General features: G+C 47.4%; 1 protein-coding gene across 4 annotated transcripts in view; it reads left to right on the forward strand.

Moving 5' to 3' along the window:
- Positions 1–27021, forward strand: part of PIAS1 (protein inhibitor of activated STAT 1) — a 325250-nt gene that overhangs the window by 70504 nt on the left and 227725 nt on the right. For 2 of the 4 annotated variants that reach the window (XM_084979204.1, XM_084979209.1), the window contains 3 exons: positions 6281–6417; positions 11738–11820; positions 20209–20287. In XM_084979204.1, the coding sequence (XP_084835330.1) occupies positions 20282–20287 (6 nt within the window). In that variant the 5' untranslated portion in view covers positions 6281–6417; positions 11738–11820; positions 20209–20281. The remainder of the gene's footprint in view (positions 1–6280; positions 6418–11737; positions 11821–20208; positions 20288–27021) is intronic. The other 2 variants (XM_084979216.1, XM_084979202.1) reach the window with 2 other exon arrangements.

Below are 27021 nucleotides of genomic sequence, written 5' to 3' on the forward strand. Positions count from 1 at the left end.
GCCTTTTTAAAAAGCATGCTAAAATGTACCTAAAGTGAAATTTACCATTTTAAAGCATACAATTTGGTGGCAGTAATTACATTCACATTGTTGTCAAACCATCACGACCATTGATCTCCAGAACTTTTTCGTCTTCCCCATCTGAAACTCTGTACCCATTAAACACTAACTCCTCATTCACCCCTCCCCCAACCCTCTCTCACCACCCTTCTACTTTCTATCTCTTTGAATTTGACTGCTGTAGATACCCATGTAAGTGGAATCATGCTGTGCTTGTTCTTTTATGTCTGGCTTATTTCACTTATCATAATTTCTTCAAGGTTCATCTATGTTGTAGCATGTGTCAGAATTTCATATCGCCTGGCAGAGCTTCTGTGCCTGCCCGCTTGCATCTCTCATACGCTTCCTATCTTAATAAATCTATTTCTTGCCTATCGCTTTGTCTCTCGCTGATTTCCTTCTGCACGGAGGCATGAAGCACCTGAACCTCAGTGATGATGTGGTCATCCCTGAAGGCATGATAGCAGACTTTGTCGCAGGCTTGGCCACCATCTCATTGGGATCCTGCCAGTAGCAATCAGGAAAAGCAGTTCAAGGAATAGTCCTGACAGCAGCCAGGTCAAGTACTCTCTTGCTGGATACCATGGAGGAGCTACTACTCCAAGAAAGAGGAAGAGGGAGTCTTTTCCCACACTCCACTTTTTCCTTGGATTATAAAAGTATAGCCCACCTAATCCTCGGGGCAGAGCCTCCTTGCCTGCTTGCTTGCATCTCTCACAAGTGTCCTATCCTAATAAATCTATTTCTTGCCTTTTTTTTTTTTGCTTTTTTGGGCCATACCCTCGGAGTATGGAAGTTCCCAGGCTAGGGGTTAAATCAGAGCTACAGCTGCCAGCCTGTGTCACAGCCACAGCAATGGCAGGATCTGCGCCATGTCTGCGACCTACACCACAGCTCATGACAATGCTGGATCCCCCACCCACTGAGCAAGGCCAGGTACTGAACCCACATCCTCATGGATACTAGTTGGATTTGTTTCTACTGTGCCACAACGGGAACTCCATGCATTTTGTCTATTTCTTTGTTCATTTGCTCATGATCATTATTGCCTCCCCTCCCAGTCCCTGCTGAGAGAGAAGGGTGCAAGAGCTCTGTCTGTTTTTCTTGTTCATCTAGAGCAGTGCCTGGGCACAAAGTAAGCATTCAGTAAATATTTGTAGAGTAATTTGCCTTCAGTTGTGGCAATTTCCTTTTTTTTTGCATAGAGCTGGACTTCTTCCCTGAGCATGACTTGTTCATTCAGCAAGCAATTTTTAGCTCCCACTATGCTGAACACTCTGGGGGATAGAGAGATAAGCCAGTGAAACCCATGTGGCTGGGAGGTTAAGAGTGATAGGGTAGATAACTATTTTCATGGTTTTTTTTCTGTTCACCACTTACTCCCATTTTTTTGATAATAACAATGAGATTTGCCTTTGGGGTATCTCCCTCCAATTCTCAATCTAATCTATGTGGTTCTTTTTTTTTTTTTTTTTTGTCTTTTTGGGGTTGCACCCATGGCATATGGAGGTTCCCAGGCTAGGGACTGAATCAGAGTTGCAGCTGCCGGCCTACACCACAGCCACAGCAATGCCAGATCTGAGCCTCGTCTGCGACCTACACCACAGCTCATGGCAATGCCGGATTCCTAACCCACTGAGTGAGGCCAGGGATCGAACCCACATCCTCATGCTTCCCTAGTCAGATTTGTTTCCGCTGTGCCATGACAGGAACTTCTCAATATATGTGGTTCTGATGGACCCATCTTACCCTCTGGCTTTAAGGAAACACAAGCAACCTAGGCCTGCCGGTAAGACCCAAGCCTGGGACTTTTGTTGTAATCACTGTGAAAAACGAAGCCATTCCACTGAGACTGTAGAACTGGGAGAAGATTAGCCTTGAGTTATGAAAACCCGTTGTATTAAAAGTTTATGTTTGAGGGAGTTCCCATCGGGGAGCAGTGGTTAACGAATCCGACTAGGAACCATGAGGTTGAGGGTTCGATCCCTGGTCTGGCTCAGTGGGTTAAGGATCTGGTGTTGCAGTGAGCTGTGCTGTAGGTTGCAGATGTGGCTTGGATCTGGCGTAGCTGTGGCTGTGGTGTAGGCCGGCGACTATAGCTCCAATTCGACCCCTAGCCTGGGAAGCTCCATATGCCTCTGGTGCGGCCCTAGAAAAGACAGAAAAAAAAAAAAAGTTTAAGAATGATAATGGCACAGGAGAAAACAGAATGAAGAAATGAACAAAATGAGGAGTTCTCTAGTGGCCTAGCATCTCTAGAATCTGGCATTGTCACTGCTGCGGGACAGTTTTGATCCCTGGCCCAGGAACTTCCACATGCTGTGAGCATGGCCAAATAAATAAAATAAAATGTTAGCTCTGTTTAAAAAAAGAGAGAGAGAGAGAGATGGACAAAATGAAACTAAGTCTTAATAACACTGATTTCCTGGATCCAGCCATGCCTGAAGGCAAAGATCTAGTTCCTGGGATTGTCAGCTTTGTGAGCCAATAATTTCTCAACCCCTTCCCACTTATTTGTTATTAGTCAAAGTAATTTGACTTGGGGAGTTCCCTTTGTGGCTTGATGGTTAACAAATCCAACTAGGATCCATCAGGGCATGGGTTCAATCCCTGTCCTCACTCAGTGGGTTAAGGATCCGGTGTTGCCCTGAGCTGTGGTGTGGGTCAAAGATGAGGCTCAGATCCAGTGTTGTTGTGGTTGTGGCGTGGGCTGGCACCTGTGGCTCCGATTCAACCTCCAGCCTAGGAACTTCCATATGCTGCAGATGTGGCCCTAAAAAAAAAGGAAAAAAAGAAAAGAAAAGGTAATTTGATTTGAATTGGATTTCTATTCCTGACTGTATGAGGGAGGTGGAAAAATGGGAAGTGGGTTGACTCTTGGGAAATGTGAAAGGAAATCCCTTCTGCAGAGGGAGGACCAGCTGCTTTCTGTGTTAGGAATCTCAGAACTGTTATCCAGGAAAAAGTAAAGGAGCTTGGGTGTTCACTCAAGGAAGAGAGGCCTCTGGGAGACAGGGCTATATCTTTAAATATGTAAAGAGCTATCATATGGGAGGGAAATTAGATTTACTTTAGATGATCAAAAGGGAATACCAGGAACAACAGATGAATGTTTTCAGGAAAATGATGTCAGTTGAGTTCAAAGAAAAAATTTCGAGGAGTTCCTGTCGTGGTGCAGTGGAAACGAATCTGACTGGGAACCATGAGGTGTCAGGTTTGATCCTTGCTCAGTGGGTTAAGGATCCGGTGTTACCGTGAGCTGTGGTGTAGGTCCCAGATGTGGCTCAGATCTGGCTTGGCTGTGGCTGTGCCATAGGCGGGCAGCTCTAGCTCTGATTCGAGTCCTAGCCTAGGAACCTCCATATGCCACAGGTGTGGCCCCAAAAAGAAAAAAAAACATAAAAAGAAAAAAATTTGAGATCTGAGGAGCAGCCCACAAGTGGTGAATTAGGAGAAAATGGGTCCAAGGGTGGGACGTATACAGTAAGAAAAAAGGGGAGCCCTGTATGGGTCTCATTCTAGACAATCCTTAAGTTCCATTTGGTCTGGAGCTGGGGACTCTACCTGTGGTGACTAATGCAGGCAGAGTAAGTTTGTCCTGGGACCCCACACCCTTCCTGAGGCAATGCAAAGGTCTATAAAGAGGCTGCAAAATGAAACAGGAGGGCAGTGAGCAGGGCAAACCTTTAAAAGAATGACATAGCTCTTGAGGACGAAACTGGTTGGAACCAACTAGGTCCAAGACGGTGGTTCAACTTCCAGTAGACCTGGAGCTTCATTACCTGATCATTGTTAATACATCAGCCTGCACAAGGACATGCCCACAGGTGCCGTGACAGTTCCAAGGCCAAAAAATGGGTGGTGGCACAATTCCTGGAAATTCCCGCCCCTTCCCCAAATAGTTGGAATAATCTTCTCACTAGCCTATGAAATTACCCAGCCCATAAAAACTGACCACTCCATATTTCAGGGCCACTGTCAAGCCTTTGGGGACAGACCATATTCAGTCTATGGAATGTATATGTTCCAGCTTTCACCTTCTGGGATGGCCCACACTCTATCTATCTCTATCGGTAAATTTACTTATTGGAGTTCCTGTCATGGCTCAGCAGAAACCAATTTGACCAGCACCCATGAGGACGCAGGTTTGATCCCTGGCCTTAGCTTAGTGGGTTAAGGATCCAGCGTTGCTGTGAGCTGTGGTGTAGGTCATAGATGTGGCTCGGATCCTGCATTGCTGTGGTTCTGGTGTAGGCTGGTGGCTACAGCTCTGATTCGACCCCTAGCCTGGGAACCTCCATATGCCACGGTTGCAGCCCTAAAAAGACAATAAATAAATAAATAAATTACTTATTACCTAACACTTTGCCTCTTGCTGAATTCCTTCTGTGCTGAGACATAAAGAACCTGAACTTCAGTAAGTCCTGAGCTTAGGTGTGTGATTTCAATTATAAGACGGTGGGTTCATGTTCTGTGGGTTCAAGTCCCAATCTGAGTTACCTGTCTCCCGTGGTCCCTCAGGCCTTGCTTTTGAACCAGTACCCAATGGTCAGAAGGTGTTTCTGGATAAGAAGAAAAGCTACAGTGTCATAGAAAATACATTTTTCTGGGGTTATTGTGATGTAATAGGAATAGTTTGGGCTTTGGAGTCAGACAGAACCAGGTTCAAACTCTGATTCTACTTTGGATCGGTCAGTCAATTTTCCAGAGTCTCCATTTCCTCATTTATAAAAGGAAGATGAAACTTTCTTTTTTTGAAAAAGGGGGGGGGGTTTCACACTCTGAGAAGTTCTCAGGCCAGGGTTCAAACCCGAGCCACAGTAGTGACAATTCCAGTTTCTTAATCACTAGGCCACTAGAGAACTCAATTTCTTAATGGGGTCTTTTTGTAAGCAGATAGGGTAGGGGGTTCCCAGAGTAAGAGAACTCTTTTTTTTTTTTTGGTTTTTAGGGCCACACCCGCGGCATATGGAGGTTCCCAGGCTAGGGGTCAAATCAGAGCTGTAGCTTTCTGCCTACACCATAGCCACAGCAACATGGGATCTGAGCCGTGTCTGCAACCTACACCACAGCTCATGGCAACGCCAGATCCTTACCCACTGAGCAAGGTCAGGGATCGAACCTGCATCCTCATGGCTGCTAGTTGTGTTCATTAATGGCTAAGCCATGATGGGAACTCCGTAAGAGGACTCTTACATTATGTTTCCTGATTTTGGCCTAAGCCATTTTGCGATCTAAGTCTGGCTACAATGCTTGTCCTTGAATAGGTCTCAGTAATTAATGATCTTAAGGGAACAAAAGAGTGTAGGAACACATGACTGTTATCAGGTAAGAGAACTATCAATAGCACAGATAATGTATCAGTTGTGGAGACTCCCAGTTCTCTTTCAAGGGTAAAGTTATCCTCAAGTTCAACCACCAGATCAACTAGAACCTAAGGGATGATGATGTTGACTTTTTTGACCCTTGTGACCTCAGTCAACCAAGGCTTGGACTCTGTTGAACTTTGCCCCAATTCTATGCTTAATTCATCTCTGCTCAAGCTCCTTCACGAATATGCATACATCTCCCAAGCCCCTTCATAAATATGCATGTACCCTTAGCTTAAAAATTCCCCAATTTTGTAGTTTGGGGAGACAGGGCTTTGGGAAAGCTCTCCAGTATTCTCCCTCCTAGGTGCAAGTAATAAAGTCTTCCTTTTCCTTATCTTTGGCTTGGTTATGTCTTTTGGCTCAACACTTACCAGGAGGTAAACCCAGTTTTCAGGTAACATTTTGAGGATAAAGATGATACTATTAGATACTCAGTACTCAGTATAGAGAATGGATGTAATTGGAAGAATGGAAAAATATTTAAATAATGATTGCTAGAAGACCAAAGGACCTTCAAAACCCAAAGGTGGCCTATACATAGTTGGTTTTTAGGTACAAGGAGGCTAGTGTGAGAGAGAGAGATATTTTAGGGGGAGGGTGTCTAAGAGAGTATCAAGAGTAGTTGGAGGTTTACAAAGCTTTGTGTGGGAGATTCTGCTTGTTGCCACCAAATCCATCTCCCTCTTTCCTGGGCACATAGCTAAATTGTATTTCCTTCCTTCCCTTGCGGTTAAGAGTAGCCATGTGGCCAAATTCTCCCCAGTGGAGTGGGAGTAGCATCTGGGGGGGTGGGGGGCTCAGGCCTTAAAATCATGGACATATTTCCTCCTCTTTTCTCTTCCTACCAGATGCAACCTAGATGTGGCTGGAAAACCAGCCTCAATCAGGCAAACAGCCTCCAGAGATGACAGAGCAACAACTTGGAGGGAACCTGGGTCTTGACAAACTGTGTGCAGCCTAGCTGCCAGCCATCATGGAGTATTATGTGAGTGAAAAATAAACTGTTTTGCTCTGTAAGCCATGGTTTTATCAGATCCCTTTAAGGCAGTTGAGCTTTGCCTTAATATCTGGACCATCTTTTTTTTTTTTTAGGGCTGTACCCACAGTATATGGAGGTTCCTAGGCTAGGAGTCGAACTGGAGCTGCAGCTGGTGACCTACACCACAGCCACAGCCACATAGGATCCTTAACCCACTGAGCAAGGCCAGGGATGGAAACTGTGTCCTCATGGATACTAGTCAGATTCGTTTCCACTGAGTCATGATGGGAACTCCAGGACCATCTTATGTAGGGCATCAATTTCTCAAAGTTGGTTTCCTTTCAATAAACAGAAGCAGTTGTGATATAGTGGGGAAAGCCCTCCACTCAAAGTAAGAAATTTGGCTGCATGGTGGAAATAGTTTGTGCTTTGCATTATAACTGGCAGAAATTTCCTTTTCTGAGACTAGTTTCCTCATCTGTGAAATAGCAAGCACAGAAGTATGAGGAGTATCAGAAAGTCTCATAAATTGCTAAATGTCATATAACCTTGAGGGTCTCTCAGCGGAGGGCACTAGACCTGCTCTATCTCAGCTGAGAGGCGAGGTGGGGTCATCTGAAGAAGGGCTGGGGAACAAAAGTGGTTGGAATCTGCTGCCTTGTCTCCTGGACCGATTGGTATGCCAGAGGCCAGTGGTGGAATGTATGGACTCCTAGTCAGCTAATCGTAAAAATATGCAGAATTATAGATACAGCGAGAGCCCGTGTAACACCTTACAAAGAACAGTCTGCAGAGGAGTGCTGCCCTGAAGAACAGCCACGGCCGTCATGAGGCTGCGTCTGAGATAAATACTGGAGTTTGGCTCTAAATGCCAACATCCTTAGCTAATCTAAGTAATGCATGAGCAGGAAGAATTTGGTGGCTGGGAGCCCAAGTGGAATTGTATAAAGAACTCTTAAGAGCAGCTGGTAACCTCGGAGGAGAAGGCCCAAGTGCATGATGGGAAATGTAACATTTAATCAAATCTGGGGGGAGAGGGGCTGCCGACAAGGTTGGGGAGGGGGGATGGGCTCTTGGCAAGAGGTAGGCTGCTAAGGGGCCTCTCTGGCAGGGTCTCCACCACACCACAGATGGTTTTTGTCTCTGTGGTTCATTTATTATGAGTGAGATGGGCCCTTTCCGAGTCAGGAGTCCCAGATTAGAAGGTCCACCATCCTCTTGTTAAAGAGGCCTGGAGGGGCTCAGCCAAAAGTTGGGGGAATAGATGTTTCTTTGATTGAGAAGGAAGGCAGCCACTTATCTCTGATGTGATGGCCCTGTGATTCTTTTTTTTTTTTTTTTTTTTTTGAACTGGAGAGTCCTAGAGATTATCTCATCCATTCCCCACCTCCCCCACTGCCATCTCCAACTCTCATTTTGGAGTAGGAAACTGGGGCCCAGAGTGGGGAAACACAGTTCTCAAGGTCACACAGGAGAGTTGGGGTCCTTGGAGATCATTTCATCCAATGCGAACCATCCCACTGGTCCCTTCCCTATTATTTTACTGACATGATACCAAGGTACAGAGAAAGTGACAAACTCAATTCTAGGGCAGAAGGGAGGGTAACTGCCAGGTTTTCTGGTCCAAGTGCAGGGGATTTTGACCACCACCATTCAGCATCTTCTCAGCTGAGAGTGATGGTTGTCAAAGGACCCTCTCTGATCTGGCTTCCTGGGTCTCCTGCTGTTAGCAGCTGGGGAAGGGGTCCCTGCAAGACAGAGTCCTCTGCTGCTCACACCAGGTCAGATGCCTGCCCTTAAACTATTCATCTGTGGCCAGAAGACAGGATAATTGCAGATGGTGGCAGATGATGGCAGCTCCTACTGCCATCAGGTGGATGGAGCAGGTGGAGAGAGCTAAGAGGAGATTGTTCCCAAGAGAAGAGGATGCTGATTAGTCAATTCCCATGGACACATGTTGCAGCCTCCTTGATCTCAACTCTCTTCATCTGTAAAATGGGGACAGTGATTATGCCACACCATACAGCTGTTTTGAAGAGTAAATTGCATAATATATGTGAAGTCCCTTTTATATAAGCACCTAGTACATTATTCTCTTATCCCTTTGTTTTTTTCATGAGTATTTCCATAATTAGAAGCTGTCACTTTTTTTTTTTTTTTTTATCTTTTTAGGGTCACACCCGGCAGCATATGCACATTCCCAGGCTAGGGGTCAAATCAGAGCCATAGCTGCCAGCCTACGTCACAACCACAGCAACGCCAGATCCGAACCACATCTGTGATCTACACCACAGTTTGTGGCAACACCGGATCCTTTAACCCACTGAGCAAGGCCAGGGATGTAACTGGCATCCTCATGGATACTAGCCAGTTCTTACCTCACTGAGCCACAATGGGAACTCCTGGAAGCTGTCACTTTAAATTCACTTTAAAAGAGAAAGTGAAGGTAATAACCCAACTAGTATCGATGAGGTTGCAGGTTTGATCTCTGGCCCCACTCAGTGGGCTAAGGATCTGGTGTTGCTATGAGCTGTGGTGTAGGTTGCAGACACGGCTCGGATCCCATGTTGCTGTGGCTGTGGCTGGAACTGCGGCTCTGATTAGACCCCTAGCCTGGGAACCTCCATATGCTGCCGATATGTCCCCCACCCCCACAAAAAAGAGAGAAAGTGAGTTTGGCCTTAAAACTTCAGTTTGAAGAAGGGGAGCAATGCGATCTAATATTTATATTTTATATTCTTTGGCCACACCTGCAGCATGTGGAAGTTCCTTGGGAAGAAGTCAAACCCGCACCATGGCAGGGGCCCAAGCCACTGCAGTGACAATGCAGGATCCTTAACCCGTTGTGACACAGGGCACTCTTTAATTTTTAATTTTTAAAGATCCCTCTGGTGGTTGGGTAGAAAACAATCAGGCAAGGAGGTGTGGGGGAAGCAGGGAGAACGGTTAGGAAGCTATCACAATAGTCCAGACAACAGATGCCTGTGGCCTAGTCCTGTGTAGGAGGAGTGAAGATGGAGAGAGAGAAATAAGACAGATTTGAGATATTTTGAAAGGAGAGTTGATAGCACTTAGAGGTCGGGAATAAGAGGCAGGCACAAATCAATAATAGCTCCCCAGTTTGAAGTTAGATTAATTGCTTTTTCAAAAACTTCATCTTAATTTTCTTTTTCCTGGGTGGTTTATTGATTGATTTTTTTTAAAAAAAATTGTGCTCACTTTTTTTTTTTTTTTTTTTTTGTCTTTTGTCTTTTTGTTGTTGTTGTTGTTATTGTTGCTATTTCTTGGGCGCTCCCGCGGCATATGGAGGTTCCCAGGCTAGGAGTTGAATCGGAGCTGTAGCCACCGGCCTACGCCAGAGCCACAGCAATGCGGGATCCGAGCCGCGTCTGCAACCTACACCACAGCTCACGGCAACGCCGGATCATTAACCCACTGAGCAAGGGCAGGGACCGAACCCGCAACCTCATGGTTCCTAGTCGGATTCGTTAACCACTGCGCCACGACGGGAACTCCCTGTGCTCACATTTTGAATAGTCAACAGTTTCCCATGATACAAAAATCAGGATATAAAATGTGTGCAGTGAAAAATTCTCCCTCTTCCAAGCAGGTCTTCTCCCTGGAAGGAACCCAAATTTAATGTATACAGAAGCAAATACACACACACACATATCACATATACATATGTATATATATATATACATATATATATATATGGACCACGCCCATACATAGGCATAATGGAAATATTTCTCCCTTTTAATGCAAATAAGCTACTCATTTTTCTGCACCTTGATTTTTCTACTTAAGAATACATCTTGGAAATTCCCGTCATGGCTTAGGGCTTAATGAACCCAACTAGGAACCATAAGGTTGTGGGTTCGATCCCTGGCCTCACTCAATGGGTTGAGGATCCAGCGTTGCCGTGAGCTATGGTGTAGGCCACAGGTGCGGTTTGGATCCCGAGTTGCTATGGCTCTGGCATAGGCCAGCAGCTATAGCTCCGATTAGACCCCTAGCCTGGGAACCTCCACATGCTGCGGGAGCAGCCCTAGAAAAGACAGACAAACAAACAAACAAACAAAACATCTTGAAGATTATCTCCATCCTAATTATCTACTGCTGTCTAAAAAATTACCTCAAGACTTAGTGGCTTGTGATGACAATATTACATCTCAGTTTCTGTAGGTTGGAAACCTGGGCACTGCTCAGTTGGGTCCTCTGCTCAGGGCCTCTCCCAGGCTGCCATCAAGGTGTCGACTGGGATCAGATGCCAAGCTCACTTGTAAGATTGTTGGTAGGATTCAATTCCTTGGGAGTTGCTGAACCCTTGGCTTAGTTCCCCTGAAGTCCTGGCCACATGACCACTCCAACAGGGCAGCTTACATCATCAAGATAGGCATGCTGCGAAGGAAGAGAGCAAGTTGGAAGTCCCTAGCTTTTAGAGCACAAGCTCCAAGTGACATCCATTACCTTTGCTGCATTCTACCTTTTGGAAGAAGGCATTAGGTCTGGTTGCTCCCTACCCCCACCCCAACCACCGCATGCATGCGCCCACACACAGGGAGGGGATTACTGCAAGCGTGTAAATCCTAGGGGGGTGGGGATCACTGGGAGCTGTTTCAGAAACTGTGTACCACAAGTCTCTCACAGCACAAAATAAAAAGCATGCTCAGTCTGTCCCAACTTTCCATCATATGGATGGGCCCTTGTCCCTTTAACCAGGCTCTGCCGATAGGCTGACAAGTTAATGTCTGTATGCCCACTGGTGAGGAAGCTCCTGAGAGCAGGGGTCTTGCATGTGTGGTGTGTGTAGCTGACACTCGGCTACTACTGTGCTCTTTGGGGTGTGTGGAGGGTGGAGAAAGTTTTCCGGTTCTGTCTTAAGAATGCACTGGACCGGAAAATGTTGCTTCTTCTTCATGGACCTGTGGGTGCTTTGAATGAATGTTTTGGAAGATTTGGGGAACTCCAACCCAGAGGGCTGCAAAAAACACATCTGAACATGCTTGTCACCTGGACAAGAAACTATGCAAAGGGACTATCAGCTGCGACCAGGCTGAACGTACATAATGTATACACGATATCCTGGACTGTCCTGATTTTGGGCTTTCCACATGTATTCCTGTAGTTGTCCTGCTGTTGGCAAAGAGCAAGGCCACAGCCTTAGGAGGGGGGTAAATTCCACTAAAGGAAAGTTCCTACTGCCAGTCATCCTGGGAGGAAGACTGCCCTGGGGCAGAAATTGAGAACTCAGGATGCAGGACTTTGGGAGAGGGCAGTTCCACTCTCTCTCTGTTTTAAGAAAGTTGCATCTGTTCTACAGGGAAAGATGTGGTCCACGCAAACCCCGGAGGTGGTGCTGGGTGGGGCCCTGCCATGTGGAAGAAATTGGGGCTGACCAGATAGGTGGCCCTCTGAGATCACCTGGGTACCAGCTGGGATCTGTGGGCTCTGAGAAAACACAGTCAAGGTCATGAGTATTTCTTTGTTTTACTCTTCTTCCATGGTCCCCTAAATTTTGGCAGCTCCTGCTGGAAGCAGTACCCGGTTTCTGTTACATATGATGCATTGAGAAAGGGCCGTGGTCATGCTTGGGGCTGAGTGGCTCAGAGGAGGCCAGTGGTGGGCACAGTGGTGGCAGCCACCGACAGAGGATGGCCATGCCCAGAGGGTGTGGGGACCACTGAAGAAGCTGGAGGGGAAGAACACGAAGGGTGAGGTCTGAGGCTGTGTAACCTGGCACTGAGGGGCTCTCCAAGATAGCTTGAAACACTCTGCACCGGCTGGGTTCCCGTCACAGCCGGTAAGGTTCAGAGTAAATTGTAATTTGAGTATTTAAAGGAAATAAGACAGTTTATTATCATTGGCTGGGGAAGTCTCAATGTTGTAGTGAAAGTAGATAATACTAATAATCTAGTGTGTCAACTTTTTTTTTTTTTTTGCTTTTTAGGGCCCTGCCTGCGGCATATGGAGGTTCCCAGGTTAGGGGTTCAATTGGAGCTGCAGCCACCGGCCTATGCCTCAGCCATAGCAACCAATGCAGGATCCAAGCCATGTCTGCAACCTACACCACAGCTCACAGCAACATCGGATCCCTAACCCACTGATCGAGGCCAGGAATTGAACTTGCTCATGGTTACTAGTTGGGAACTTCTAGTGTGTCAACATTTTAATAGAGCTTTTCCCTTTACAAAGCATTTTTACTAACTGATCTTCAAATAATCCTACAAAATAGGTAGAACAGGTATTAGATTAATTGTTCTTATTATTTAACAGGATGAGCCATGTGAAATCTCTGTATTTATCAGTCACATGTGGTTAAATATCAACTTACATGGTTCAGATGAATATTATTATAGGAACCATAACCTATAATTATTATTGAAAACAGTAATAATAGGTACCTTTTAAAAATTAATTAATTAATTTTTTGGCTGTACCTGTGACATGCAGCTACAGCTCCGATTAGACCCCTGGCCTGGGAACCTCCATATGCCGTGGGAGCGGCCCTAGAAAAGGCAAAAAGACAAAAAAAAAAAAAAAAAAAGCCATTACATGCCTGAAGATTGCTAAGCTCTTATCACATTTTCTCCCTTTCGGTTCTCACAAGAACTTGCTGAGATGGAACTCTAGGATGTAGCAGGGTTCCTCCTTGGCATTCCTTTAGGTCCATAAACCCCTTCCCAGCATCTGGGGATATTGGATACTGATGTCTCAGTGCTCCTTCCCTCACAGGGTCTTGTTCTGACTACAAGTCATTGCCTCCACAAAGAAGAGGCCCGGTCCCCAGGGCAGTGTGCAGCCAGGGACTGGTTGATATAGGGATGGCACGCCTTAGCCTCTTTGCCTCATTCTGCAACCCTCTGAAGGGCCGTCCCATCCCAGCTCAGAGCTTCCTGCAGGATCAGCTGAGGCCTCGGTTGCAACGACATTGGGATCAGCTTCTCCCTCTTTCCAGTCCTGTCCTCTCAATGTACCTCCCAAGAGCACTGCTTGATAAGTCTTCTGTAGACAATTCTGTCTCAGAGTCTGCTTTCAGGGAACCCAAACCAAGACAGTTTGGGCCAGAAGTGGTCCTAGGAAGCAGAAATGGGAATTTGAAGGAGAATCATTTGCCAGCCAGCCTTCAGTGAAGAGCCCCATTGCAGGTATAGAGTAACGTTAGTCCCTGGCATGCCATAGTTTCATGATTGTTAAAACTCACTTCTGGGAGTTCCCATTGTGGCTCAGTGGAAATGAAACCACTAGCATCCATGAGGATGCGGTTGATCCCTGGCCTCGCTCAGTAGGTTAAGGATCCGGCATTGCTGTGAGCTCTAGTGTAGGTCGAAGACATGTCTTAGATCCCACATTGCTATGGCTGTTGTGTAGGCCAGCAGTTGCAACTCCAATTCAATGCCTAGTCTGAGAACTTCCATATTCCACAAGTGCGACCCTAAAAAGAAAAAAAAAGCAAAACAGAATTCATTGCTGGTGGAGTTCCCATTGTGGCTCAGTAGGTTAAGGACCCTACGTTGTCTCTGTGAAGTTGCAATTTTGATCCCTGGCCTCAGTGGGTTACCGATCTGGAATTGCTACAAGCTGCAGCATAGTTTGCCCATGCAGCTCAGATCATGTTTTGCCATGACTGTGGCGTAGGCTACAGCTGCTGCCCTCATTTGACCCCTTGCTGGGGAACTTCCATATGTCGCAGGTGCAGCCTTAAAGAAAAGAAAATAAAAGAAAAAAACAACAACCAAAAACTCACTGCTGGTGAATTGGGTTGGGATATGGGTGTAAGGGGTCACACTAGCTGGTGCAATGTCTTTGGCAATTGAGGGAAGTAGTGAGATTTAGGACTGTGGAAATGAATGACTTTGCTGAGCCCATTGATTTGCTAACAAGGGGTAATGACAGTCTTTGAGAGAAAAATCACCCAGGCAAAGGCAAAAGTCAGAGGAACTCCTGGGCAACATTTGAAGAAATCCCACCTTCAGAGGGAGGACCAGGATTAAGACTTAATGGCAAGGAATTCCCTTCATAGCACAGTGGAAAGGAATCTGACTAGGAACCATGAGATTGTGGGTTCAATCCCTGACTTTGCTCAGCAGGTTAAGGATCTGGCGTTGCTGTGAGCTGTGGTGTAGGTTGCAGCCATGGCTCAGATCCTGCGTGGCTGTGGCTCTGGTGTAGGCTGGCGACTTCAGCTCCAATTGGACCCCTGGCCTGGGACCTCCATAAGCTGCAGGTGTGGCCCTAAAAAGACAAAAAAAAAAAAAAAAAAAAAAAGACTCAATGGCAAGGCAGGTAGAGCTTCTGAGGTGAAATTCCTAGTTCTGACAGGCCTTGTGTGTCAAGGTCAGAGCGCTATTACGAAAGGGGTGGGAACCGGAGACCTGGGTTGGCTATATATGAGTAAAGGCAGTTGTGAACCTTGACCTCTCAAATTCTTTTGAACCCACTGGGCATGCAGATGTGACTCACTTTTTGTTGGCAAATAATGGTTCCCCTTCTAGGAAGATTGCACATGGTTTCCAATGAGACAGGTGCCCTCTAAGTTAAAGCTCTTCTCCCTCAGAGCCTCCCTCCACCTCCTGTCTTGATGGACAACAAGAGCCAAATCCCAGCTGTGCTGGGCCTGCTAGGGGAGGAGAGGATTATACCCTAAAGGAGCTACAGGATCTGGCTCATACATAGGGGCATGAAGTGTGTGCAGAACTGAATTCTGAGGGGTCAGATCAAGAGGGAAGGAGGGCGAATTTGGCTGAGAGCAAGTGTTGATGCAGAAGCACTCTCCTGTGATAGGGATTTAGCATCTGGCCAGGAACCCAGAATGTGGTGCTAACACACTAACACACTTTAAAGATGCATTTTTTTTTTTTTTTTAATTTAGGGCTGCACCTGTGGCATACAGAGTTTCCCAGGCTAAGAGTCAAATTGTAGCTTTAGCTGCCAGCCTATGCTGTAGCCACAGCAATGTAGGATCTGAGCTGCATCTGTGACCACAGCTCATGCAACAATGGATTCCCGACCCACTGATTGAGGCCATGGATCCAACATGCGTCCTCATAGACCCTAGTTGTGTTCGTTACAGCTGAGCCACAATGGGAATTCCAAAGATGCATTTTAGAAGCTTTGGAAAAGCATGTGCACACGAGTGAAGTAGAAGTAACAGAGCTGCTAGGGCAGACAGTGGAGGAAGAGATCAAAAGGCTCAGAGGAGGGAGTTCCCATTCTGGCCCAGTGGAAACAAATCCGACTTGTATCCATGAGGACATGGGTTTGATCCCTGGCCCCACTCAGTAGGTTAAGGCTCCGGTGTGGCTGTGAGCTGTGGTGTAGGTCACAGACGAGGCTCCGATCTGGTGTTGCTGTGGCTGTGGCATAGCCTGGCAGCTGTATCTCTGAATTGACCCCTAATCTGGGAACTTCCACATGCCGCATGTTTGGCCCTAAAAAAAAAGGCAATAAACAAACAAGCAAATAAATAAATATTAAAACTTTGGGCTATGAGATTAAAAAAAAAAAAAAGGCTCAGAGGAGTGGACATGCCAGAATGTTTGCAGTACATGAGGCCAGAAAACCTACCAGCCACTCCTCTGGGAGGCCCTGGAGAATACCCTTTGTTGAAAGGGGTGGGAGGAGCTGGTGAGGGAGGGGCACAGGAGATGCCATTACAGAAGTGGGCTCTCAGATACCCATGGAGATTACAGAATCCAAGTTTAACAGAGGTCGGGTGGCAGTGCTTAACCTAGAACCCAGGTAGGCACAATTATGCAGAGAGCAGAAAATCCAAGTGGCAGTCGGGATGGCCTGACTGGCAGAGGCTGTGGAGATGGTTAATAGAACACAGTGTTCCCGGAGGCAAAATAGTGCGTGGCCAACAGTTGTGTTGCTTAATTTAGACAATCAAAAGAAATCAGGAGTTCCCGTCGTGGCACAGTGGTTAACGAATCCGACTAGGAACCATGAGGTTGCGGGTTCGGTCCCTGCCCTTGCTCAGTGGGTTAAGGATCCGGTGTTGCCGTGAGCTGTGGTGTAGGTTGCAGACGCGGCTCGGATCCCGAGGTGCTGTGGCTCTGGTGTAGGCCAGTGGCTACAGCTTCGATTAGACCCCTAGCCTGGGAATCTCCATATGCCGCGGGAGCAGCCCAAGAAATAGCAACAACAACAACAACAAAAAAAACAAAAAACAAAAAAACAAAAAAAAAAAGAAATCAAGGATGGATGATCAGGGGGTTGAAGGCAGCTGCCCCCAGTACAATGTCATGATTCCTTAACCTGATCCTGGGCCTGAGCCATTGATTAAAGGACATGCAACATCATGGCACAGGTATTCAGTGGTATCCCCCCTAGTCCTTTTCCAAGAGAATCCATGACCATTTACTTGTGTGACTGAGCGTGAGGAAGGGAGGAATAGCAGGACTTGGGAGAATTGCTGGTGATAGGGTCTGAATTGACACTGGCATCTGGTGACCGAAAATGCCATCATGCCCCCCATTAGACTGAGGGAGTGTGGGGGGCCTGGGAGTAATGGAGCCCTGGCCTTGCTCCAGCTCACAGTGAGGTCACGGGGCCCACTGTGGTTCTATATCTATTGGATGCACATGGGAATAGACACACTTGGTAGTTGGTAGAACTCCAACATTGGTTCTTGGACCTATGGACTAAGTAAGAGCTAGTGTGGTGAGGAAGGCCAGTGGAAGTCTCTAAAATGCTCCCTCTTGGGCCAGGATGGTAAGTCAAATACAGGACTGTCCCAGAGAGAGATGGCAGGAATTAGTGCCTCCCTCAACAATGAAAGAAAGCAGGGATGGTGGTCTCTGTCATGTTCCCATTTATGTCACTAGTTGGGCCCCTACAAAAACTGGGTAAAATGGCGGATGAGAGTAAACAAGCACAAACTGAAGCCCTAGCCACAGTTGTTGCTGTTGTGCTAAGTACGGGGTATTTGCTGCAGCAGAACAGCATGGCCTCCAGTGCATGGTGCATGCCCATTGATCTGGTTATTGCTTCATTTTCTCTCTCTCTCTCTTTCTTTCTTTCTTTCTTTCTTTCTTTCTTTCTTTCTTTCTTTCTTTCTTTCCTTCCTTCCTTCCTTCCTTCCTTCCTTCTCTTTCCTTCTTTCTTTCTCTTTCTTTCCTTCCTTCTTTCTTTTCTTTCTTTCCTTCCTTCTTTCATTTCCTTTCCTTCCCTCCCTCCCTCTCTCCCTCCTTCCTTCCTTCCTTTCCTTCTATCTCTCTCTCTTTAAGGCCACACCTGCGGCATATGGAGGTTCCCAGGCTAGGGGCCCAATTGGAGCTGCAGCCACTGACCTTTGCCACAGCCACAGCAATGCCAGATCTGAGCTGTGTCTGTGGCCTACACCACAGTTCACGGCAGTGCCAGATCCTTAACCCACTGAGCGAGGCCAGGGATTGAACCTGCATCCTCATAGATGCTAGTCAGGTTTTTAACCTGCTGAGCCACAACAGAAACTCACTTCATTTTCTATTCCTAGCAGAAAGGAGACTCAAAGCAATTCACATTCACATGGAGCAGAGGATGGGATACATTTGTGTCTTGTACCAGGACTGTGTTAACCCTCCCGACTTCTATCATAACGGAGTCTGAAGGGACCAGGACCATCTGGACATTCCACACAACATCACATTCATGCACCATATCAATGACCTCACGTTCATGAGGCCACATGAGTAAGAAGTGACAAGTATGATGCATTTAGGGCCTGACACATGAGTGAAGTGTATAGAGGTTGAGTGGCCTGGGGACATCCCCTCCAAAGTAAAGGATGTAAAGAACCCATGGTAGGACATTGCCAGCACAGAGGAGTCTGAGCCTCCAGGAAATGGTCCCCTACAGCTGCAGCTGATATCACAGGTAAACTCAGGGGCTAGTCATAGGGCACCACAGGTGTCTACTGTATCCCATTTACAGATGAGGCGACTAAGTCTCAGAGAGGTTAAATAAACTTCCCGAGAACACAGAGCTGCTAAGTGATGGATTTGGATTAAAATCTAGGTCTGCCTGACTACAAAACCCATCTTCTTTAATACCTGCATTGCACAGCTAAGGAGCCAGGGAACCGAAAGTGGCCTCTTGTTGCATTTTGGGCTCCCTGGGAAGCAGGCTCTGTGGCAGAGGTAGAGTGGCCTGTGGGAAATTGATTGGGAAGTTCTCTCAGGATTGACACCCCTGGGGGAGTGCTGAAGGCAGGACTGGGCCGAGAGAGAAGCTGGGCTGTGATGTGTCACTCCAGAGGCCTTGGGAGAGTCCCACAGGAGGTTCTGGAGCTGGGCTGGCTCTTCAAGTTTGTCCCTGCTGGCAAGTGGGGGCTGATGCTTTGTGCTCTTGCCTGGGGGCAGTCCTGGGGCTTGAGGGAGGTGGTCCTTTTCACCCAAGGGCAGTTCCCTCAAGGGACCCGGCTCAGGGTGACCAGCCTTCAGCACTTCCAGCTGCTGGGGGGAAGGATTGCCTCAGCCCTGCAGGGGGCGCACTAGGCTCTGGGCTCTAGCTAGTGGCTAAGCCGGAACCCGCTCGTAGGTCCTCTTACTCCAAACCTAACCAGGTTAGCCCTGTTTCTCCAGCTCCACCCTGGGTTCCCCATCTCAGGGTGCGTGACCAAGACCATGAGCTCCAGCTGGGGGTCGTTGATCAAAAGAACAGTATCCCAGGCAAACCTGGTCAGTCAGAGGGAGGAGGAGGTGTTAAAAAGGAATCTCATCTTCATCTAAGGAGAGAGGAGAAATTTCATTCACGTAAAAACATTGATGGAGGAGTTCCTGTCGTGGCTCAGTTGGTTAACGAATCCGACTAGGAACCATGAGGTTGTGAGTTCGATCCCTGGCCCTGCTCAGTGGGTTAAGGATATGGCGTTCCCGTGAGCTGTGGTGTAGGCCGCAGATGTGGCTCAGATCCCACATTGCTGTGGCTCTGGCGTAGGCCAGCGGCTATATCTCCGATTCGACCCGTAGCCTGGGAACATCCATATGCCATGGGAGCGGCCCTAAAAAAGACAAAAAGACCAAAAAAAAAAAAAAAAAAAAAAAAAATTGACAGAGGGGTTACTATATTCCAAGAAATGAGAAGAAAGTCACTGGAGCTCCCATCCTATGGAGCTTCCTTTCTCTGGAGGAGGACAAGGAGGAGGCCAGCTTGGGTCCTCCGGGGCTCCCAGCAGCCTTGTCTACTTGAAAGAAGGAGGAGCAAAATATATGTCTTGTCTTTTCATAAGATGCCTATGGGAAAATAATGCCCGGTCAGTTTCTCATCTGATTTTCTGCCATATGTAAGTAAGTAAGGAAAGGATGTTAACAGTGGCCATCTCTGGGAGGGAGTAAAAGGATAGAGTGGGGCAGGAAAGGAGAACTTTAATTCTCAATCTCTCTCTCTCTCTGCCCTTGCCCTCTAATCTCCCCATCTTTGCACCACCTCTTTATTGCCTGGGTGCCCGGGGTAGAGCTGCTATGCATGCAGGCACATATCTAAGGCAACCCTGTTTGCTCCTCATCTCTGGTTTCAGCTGGAATAGCAGGTATAGTTCCTCGACCCTGTCCCCTCTTGTTTCTTCAGTCTGTGGACTCCTCTGGCTGTCTGCTGAGAAGGGAAAAGCAGGTGCCTGGAGATCCCATGAAATGGGGCCCAGGTTGGCGGGGATGGGGAGGATGAAAGGGAGTCCTTCTACAGACTTTAATTTTTTACACTGTATAGTCCTGTGCTACTTGCATGTTTTAGAATGTGTGCTGTGTGGGTTGCATGTTTAGTGTTGCTGCTGTGAGTTGCTCCACTTGTTTATAGCTGTTTTGGGCATTGCAGGAAGAAGACTCTGGCAGACACACCAGGCCTAGCTCCAGACACCTCTAGGCCAGCACCTGCCTTTGGCCAGATTATGAAGGTAATCAGGCTGCCTACAGGAGCCCAGGCCTCTCTGTCTGGGCTTTCCCTCCATGGGCATGTCCTCTCCCCTCTCACCCTGAAACCCTTTCCCTTGAATGATTCTGATTGTGGGTCGTCCTGCTGAGGACAGAGTTCTCTCCAGATGGGCTTCCTCTTCCCTGGGGCTTTGTACTTTGTGCTGGGCTGTCTCGATGAGGGTGAAAGACTCTGTGTCCTGAGAAAGGAACACTCAGCAGCAGCTGGTGATCTGGTGATGGCAGACTCTCTCTAGAGAGGACCCATGAGTCCCTTGGGGAGAGCCTGGCTGGCTTTGGAGACAAGTCATGGATAACTTTTATTTATTTGCTCGCTTGTTGGTTTGTTTGAGGTATAGTTGATTTACAACACTGTGTCAGTTTCAGGTGTAGAGCATAGTGATTCAGTATTTTTATAGCTTATATTCTGTTATAGATTATTATAAGATAATGGATATAACTCCCTGTGCTATATAATATATCCTTGTTGCTTATCTATTTCATGTATAGTAAGCAACAAATATTCCTAATTTGTCCTGCCCCTCTACCCTCTCCCCTTTGGTAACCACAGATTTGTTTTCTATGTCTGCGAGACTCTTTCTGTTTTGTATAGAGATTCATTTCTATTACTTCTTAAATTCCACATATAAGCGATATCATATAGTCCTTGGCTTTCTCTTACTTCACTGATCACAATATTTTCTAGATCCATTGTTGTGAATAGCTTTGAATTGCTTCTGACCAGCAGACCGAGGCCCACCCTTCAGGTGACAGCACAGTTTTGCCTTAGTAATTGACTCATCTTTCATTTGATACAGTTTTGGTGGGACTGTCCATCGAGGGACCCTGTCATTCCTGGCCAGATGGACCATGTCACCCAAATTAGGCAAATTGGATACTCTGTCCTAGGAAGTTAAATTTTTTGAGGAGGTGATACAAAACCAGAAAATGTTTGGGGCCAATTCGTCCTAGTTCTGGTCATTACCCCCTGGTGTCTGCTTCCCAGATTCCTGGAACTGCCCTGCTGCGCATCCTTCTGGCTTCAGCTTTTCCTGGAGTTCTCTGTTTCCTCATGTCTTCCTATAAAGTCCTTTCTGGGTAAGTTACGCAGATTCAGTTTCTATTGCTTACCATCTAAGACCCTGGGCTAATGTGGCACCAATGTCACTTAGGTCTTTCAAGCCCCATTGCCTCCCCTAGCAATGGTTAAGGCCTCTCCATGTGTGTGCATATGTGGGGTCCTGCTGTATTTTATTTATGCTGTGGATGGAATGTGGGCAGTGGTCGAAGGAGGCCAGCCAGGTTGGGTGTTAGGAGCTAAGAGAGATGGTGAAGTCAGACAGATTCATCTCCTAGGTCCTTAACCAGACTGTCAGATTGGACTTGCACAGCCATGGGAGGAGGCTCATGGCAGATCCAGGAAGCGCATGAGGCCACAGGCTGAATACACTGTATCTTGTCAAAGTGCCAATGTGAAGATTTTACGGGCGTAGGGAGACATCGTAGAGTTTTGTTGTTGTTGTTGTTTTTAGTTTTAAAGAAAAAATATATATGTATTGGGCATAGGAATAAAATCTGCAGGAATTTTTATGAGAACACGAGTGTGTTCTAAGAAATTTCCTGCTGGCAGAGAGCCAATTCCATATGCGTATCTAAACCTCTTGGCAGTACATGTTCTTCTCTGCTGCTATAAAGGGTTCTTTGGTGGAAATTTAGAGAAACACAGACTAAAGGTGTTGGGAGCTTTGATTCAACTACACAGACTGTTCTAATCCAGGTCCCCTCCTCTGTCTAACCCTCAAATTCCTTTCAGGGTTAAGCTAGAAGTGGAGGCCTCACTGAGGCCTATTATCCCTGACATCTTTCCCAGACTCTCATTACTGCTGCCTTCTTAAAAATGGTCAAGCATGTTAAAAGTCCTTCACCAGGGAAATACAGCCTCATCTTCCTCAGGTAAATGCAAAAAGCTTAAAATCAGAGTGATGGGTCTTATAATGGAGAAGGAAATCAATAAAGAAGGCCCAAATCTCTCTTGTGCCTAAGATGCTAAATATATGGATTCCTATTACATTCTAGGCATTTCCCACAGTTAATCATTACCTCCATAAAGCAAAGATGGTGTTATTCTCAGGCTATCGATGAAGATACTAGAGCTCAGTGAGGTTGGGTCAGTAACCCAAAGCCACACAGCGAATAGGCCATTTTTCTGAAATACATTTTTTTTCATCCCTCTCCCCTTTTGAGAGTGTACTAATTAAATCTGCAAAACTTCAGCCCGGATGGGCTTATTGTCTGTTGCCTTCCTCATAAGAGGTAGGATGTGTCCTTACCCAAAGGACCCTGGCTTCCTGGGGCTGGGGTACTGGAGAGTGGCCCAGAGAGGAAGAGGGCGCCTGGAGGCAGTTCCTCCCATGACCCTGTACGGCAGAGTGGAAGATCATGGGCTTTGTGAACAAACAGAGCTGAGTCTGAGACTCCACTCTCCTACTTATCATAAGAGGGACAGGCCGAGGGTACAGAGCCAGAGAAACCCACCACCACCAGCCCACCACAGACTCCCTAGGTCACAGTTGGGTTCAAAATCCACCCTGTTCCTAGTGTCTCTGCCAAAAAAGAACAGTGGCTGCTACACCTCCCACAACATCTGACCAAGTGTCCTGCAGAATGTTACTGATTCCAGAGAAGCTGATGGCAAAGTGGCTGTGCATGGGGCTGACAGCCCAGTCCTGGCAGAATCTGCTCTCGTGACCTCATCCTGACCTGAACCGTCCTCCCTGCAGGTGCTCCGGCCCCTTCCCTGACCTTGCTGGCTGAGGATCCAGGACCAGTCCAGGGCAGAGCTACAGGGCAACCGTCCTTGACTCCTGGGCTGGAGTCCGAGGGGCTGACCGCTTCTTGCCAAGGTCCCTTTGGTGTCAAGGGTTTTGTCTCCCACCCCAGCTTTCCCAGAACATCCTGTTCAGCAGGGGCTGATAACACTGTGCTCAGGGCCCTGGGGCAGACGGTCCCATGTAGCTAGGCCCTGAACTCTCTGACCTGAGCATGGGACTCTGGCAGCTGGGGATCTGGGATCATGATACCCTCTGCACCGAGGAGTGAGAGTCAGCTACTTTATTGCCAAGTTGAAAGAATTTTTAAACTTCCTTTCCATTGTATGTTTCTTTTAAGGAAGAAATTCCATTATACATTGTAACACTGACCATTTTTATGCCGTGCAGAGTCTCAATGGGGACATTTCTGTCCCTCCAGGAACCACTAGGGTTTCCATTGCTGGATGGCAGGGGCCCTGTCATAGAGGCGTGGATACTTTGCCTGGAAAGGCCTTAGAGATGATCTGGTCCAGCCCAGAATGGAGAGAGTTTTTTCAAGAAGCCTTGGCCTGCGGGACCTGAGCTAATGCAATGCCCCACATAGAAAGGGGAGCTGGGTCTGTTGCTCAGCACTGCAGGTGCGCCCCCAGCACAAGGCTTTGCCCCTAGTTGGTTCTCAAAAAAAAAAAAAAAAAAAAGTGATAAAGGAAGGAATGAACAGATCAAGACCAAGCAAGCCTGGAGGCTGTTCTGCTTCAAGGTTGGACAGTTGCCTTGACTTTGCCTTGCCTCTCAAAGAGTCGCTTTGACTAGGGTTCAAGGCCAAACCAACTGCCTGGGTGGCAGCTAAGCTCTTCATGATGCCACCTGTGACTTTATCAGTTGGGGCTACATCTCGGCATCCCCATTCCCAAACACAGTGGCCTTTGCAGAGAAGATACACAGAGGAACTTTGCCCAGCAAAGGGGTTTGACGGATGGGTATGTGGACAGGACATGGCCCTCCTTGCAGGTTCCCCACCTAGAGATCATGGAGGTGGTTGTCCTCACTGGGATCTCCTTAAGCAGACCCTAAGTGCAGGGTTTGGTGGTAATTACTTATTTAGGAGATGATCCCAGGAAATCTAGGTGAGGGGTTGGGGAAGTGGAACAGGGAAGGCAGAAAAGTCACTCCTTTATTAAGGGGTATTGATGAGCAGGTTATTCCTCTGGGCTCCTGGAGACCCTCTGAAGGGTCAGGAAGCTGTTATCAATCAACAGCTATTCCTCACTGGGTGAGGTTTACATCATGGGCTCTTGATTTTCTGCACCCTCGGCCTTCCCTGTGCTTCTGTTGCTGGAGAGAGCCCTTGGGTAGAGAGAAGCAGGCTTTGACGTGGAAGGCCTGTGAATTCAGGGACTGGCCTTGGGGCTACAGGGAGGCCATTGGCAGCATCTGCTGGAGGGGCGTCTACACTGTCATCCCCACCTCCTCACCACCAGCCCAGGCTGTCTGCAGGTGCAGCGAGCCCAGAAGGCAACAAAACTATCTGATGGTTACAGCCTGAGTCTGAAATCCTGGCCTCATCCCAGCCACGCAACCATCTCCCCAAAGGCAATTCCAGAAGACCCCCCTGAGTTGATGGGCCCAGCTGCTCTGAGGGGCTGGTGGGTAAAGAAGATATAGCATTCTCTTCTCTTACGTTGCTGTGAGTCTTCAAAGATTAGGGAACTTGGGCAGTCGGTGAGGAATACACCCTAGAATTGTACTGTCAACTAGCCTGGCTGTCACTGTCCCTAATTCACTGAGTGGCCCTGACAAATCTTGTTCACTCATCTGGAGTCTCCTATGAGCTCATATAGGCCCTATAGGCTTGAGGCGGCTATTTTTAACCCTATTTTTTGGTTGAAACTGAGGTCTAGAGAAGGCTAGTGAGTTTCTTAAGGTCCTACAGCTGAACATGCCAGCACAAGGTCCTTATTTTGCTCTTCCTATTTAATATGAACCCTACCCTAGGGCCAGTCTTTTGTGAATAAGGTGAAGAAAATGGAGACAAGAAGACATGTTGAGTGATGTGGTGACACTCAGTCAAGGATAACCCATTACCTTTAAAAACATTTTAAAAAAAATTATGGCTGGGGATTTCCCATTGAGGCGCCATGGAAGTGAATCCAAATAGGAGCCATTAGGTTGTAGGTTCAATCCCTGGCCTCACTCAGTGGGTCAAGGATCGGGTGTTGCTGTGAGCTGTGGTGTAGGTCGAAGACATGGCCTGGATCTGGTGTTGCTGTGGCTATGGCATAGGCCGGCGGCTACAGCTCCAATTAGGCCCCTAGCCTGGGAACCTCCATATGCCGCGGGAGCGGCCCTAAAAAAGACAAAAAAAATTAAAAAAAAAAAACTATGGCTGCATCCACAGCATATGAAAGTTCCCGGGGAACTTCATATGGGCCAGGAATTGAACTTGAGCTACCTACACTGCGGCTATGGCAATGCTGGGTCCTTTAACTCACTGCGCCAGACTGGAGATTGAAACCGTGCCTCTGCAGCAACTCAATCCGCTGCAGCCAGTTCTTAACTCTCTGCACCACAGTGGGAACTCGTAAAAACATTGTTTTGAACCTTGGTGAAAACATTGGTTTTTCCATTCATATACTTATTCATGTGTTTCTACATAAAGCAGCATTGGGGAAGGCATCAAATATATACCAGGCATGGTGAAAGGCGTGGGGGATGAAGAGAGTTGAGAGTCCTTTGTGCCTGGGTGTGGGGGGTGTGCCTGAGACATTCGCTGAGATCAGAATCCCTCCCACCACATTCCCCACCACGTCTCCCCAGTCACAGGAACTTTGTAATCACATCCAGCCTGAGAGTTAACCAAACACAGCATTCCACCACCCTCTGCAACCTCTTTGTTTGATCTTCCCCCTGGAGACACAGGTCAGGAGGAAGAGAAGGGGGAGGGGAGGCAATCTGCAGGAGCGCGTGGGGAGCTTCCAGTGAATCGTCTTTTAATTCAGGAGCTGAAAACAAGATGCCCCTTTTCCGAGGCCTCCCTGAGTTAGCAATACCTTGCCTTAATGGAGCTCAGCCACAGAAACCCAGAGCACAGTCTGCTTAAAAGGTCACTAGTCCAACACGCTTGGTTTATAGAGCCCAGAAAGGGGCAGCAACGCCTTTGTTGTCACACAGCAGAAAGAAGCTTTGCTATAGGTGGCCACCCATGGCGCAAGATTTCAGAAGCCCCTAAGGAGGAGATTTCCACTTCAGGGGCTTCCCTAGCAGTTGCCAATGCCTAAGCTGCTTCCTAGTCCACCATCAGAGATCAGCCTAACCAGCAAATGCAGTGGGGAGGGAGCATGATAACAGAAACTCATTTACACTAGGGCATAGATGACTGATAGGCATGGATGACTGATAACATGGTTTTTGACACCAAGAGATGTAGGTAGGGGGGCCGGGGAGGGCAGATCAGAGGAGCACTGGATCCTGCAAAGGCAGGAGATGACGGGCTCGGTCTGGAGGGAGGAGGGCACAGAGCTAGGAGGCTTGAGACACCAAAGGGAAACTTAATACCTGCTTTGTAAGCCCTGGGTCCTGTGCCTGATTTTCTCTTTCCTCTGGGAAGGAAGCTGGGAGCTTTCTAAAGTGTCAGATCACTCTTCGAGTCTAATCCTATTGCCTTCTAGAGAGAATGTGTTTTAGATTTATTTTCAGGCTGCATCTAAAGGTATCAGCAGGGTCATTCATTTAAGCTACCTGAGTCTGGTGGAGGCCTCAGCTCTCAGGCACAGCACCACAGGCACAGCACCACTTCCTTCCTCCAGCCCTGTGGGAAATGAGGTATTTCTTAGGGTGAGCTTTCTGTTTTGTCTTGTTTTGTTTTTTTAATAATTTAAGCTCCCTGCTTTATGTATCTAATCTCTTCA

The sequence above is a fragment of the Sus scrofa genome, chromosome 1 (assembly GCF_054392235.1).
Source record: "Sus scrofa isolate SSC_HxYL_T2T_F1_AM1 chromosome 1, Sscrofa_HxYL_maternal_Yorkshire_Landrace_v2.0, whole genome shotgun sequence".
Classification (NCBI taxonomy): Eukaryota; Metazoa; Chordata; class Mammalia; order Artiodactyla; family Suidae; genus Sus; species Sus scrofa.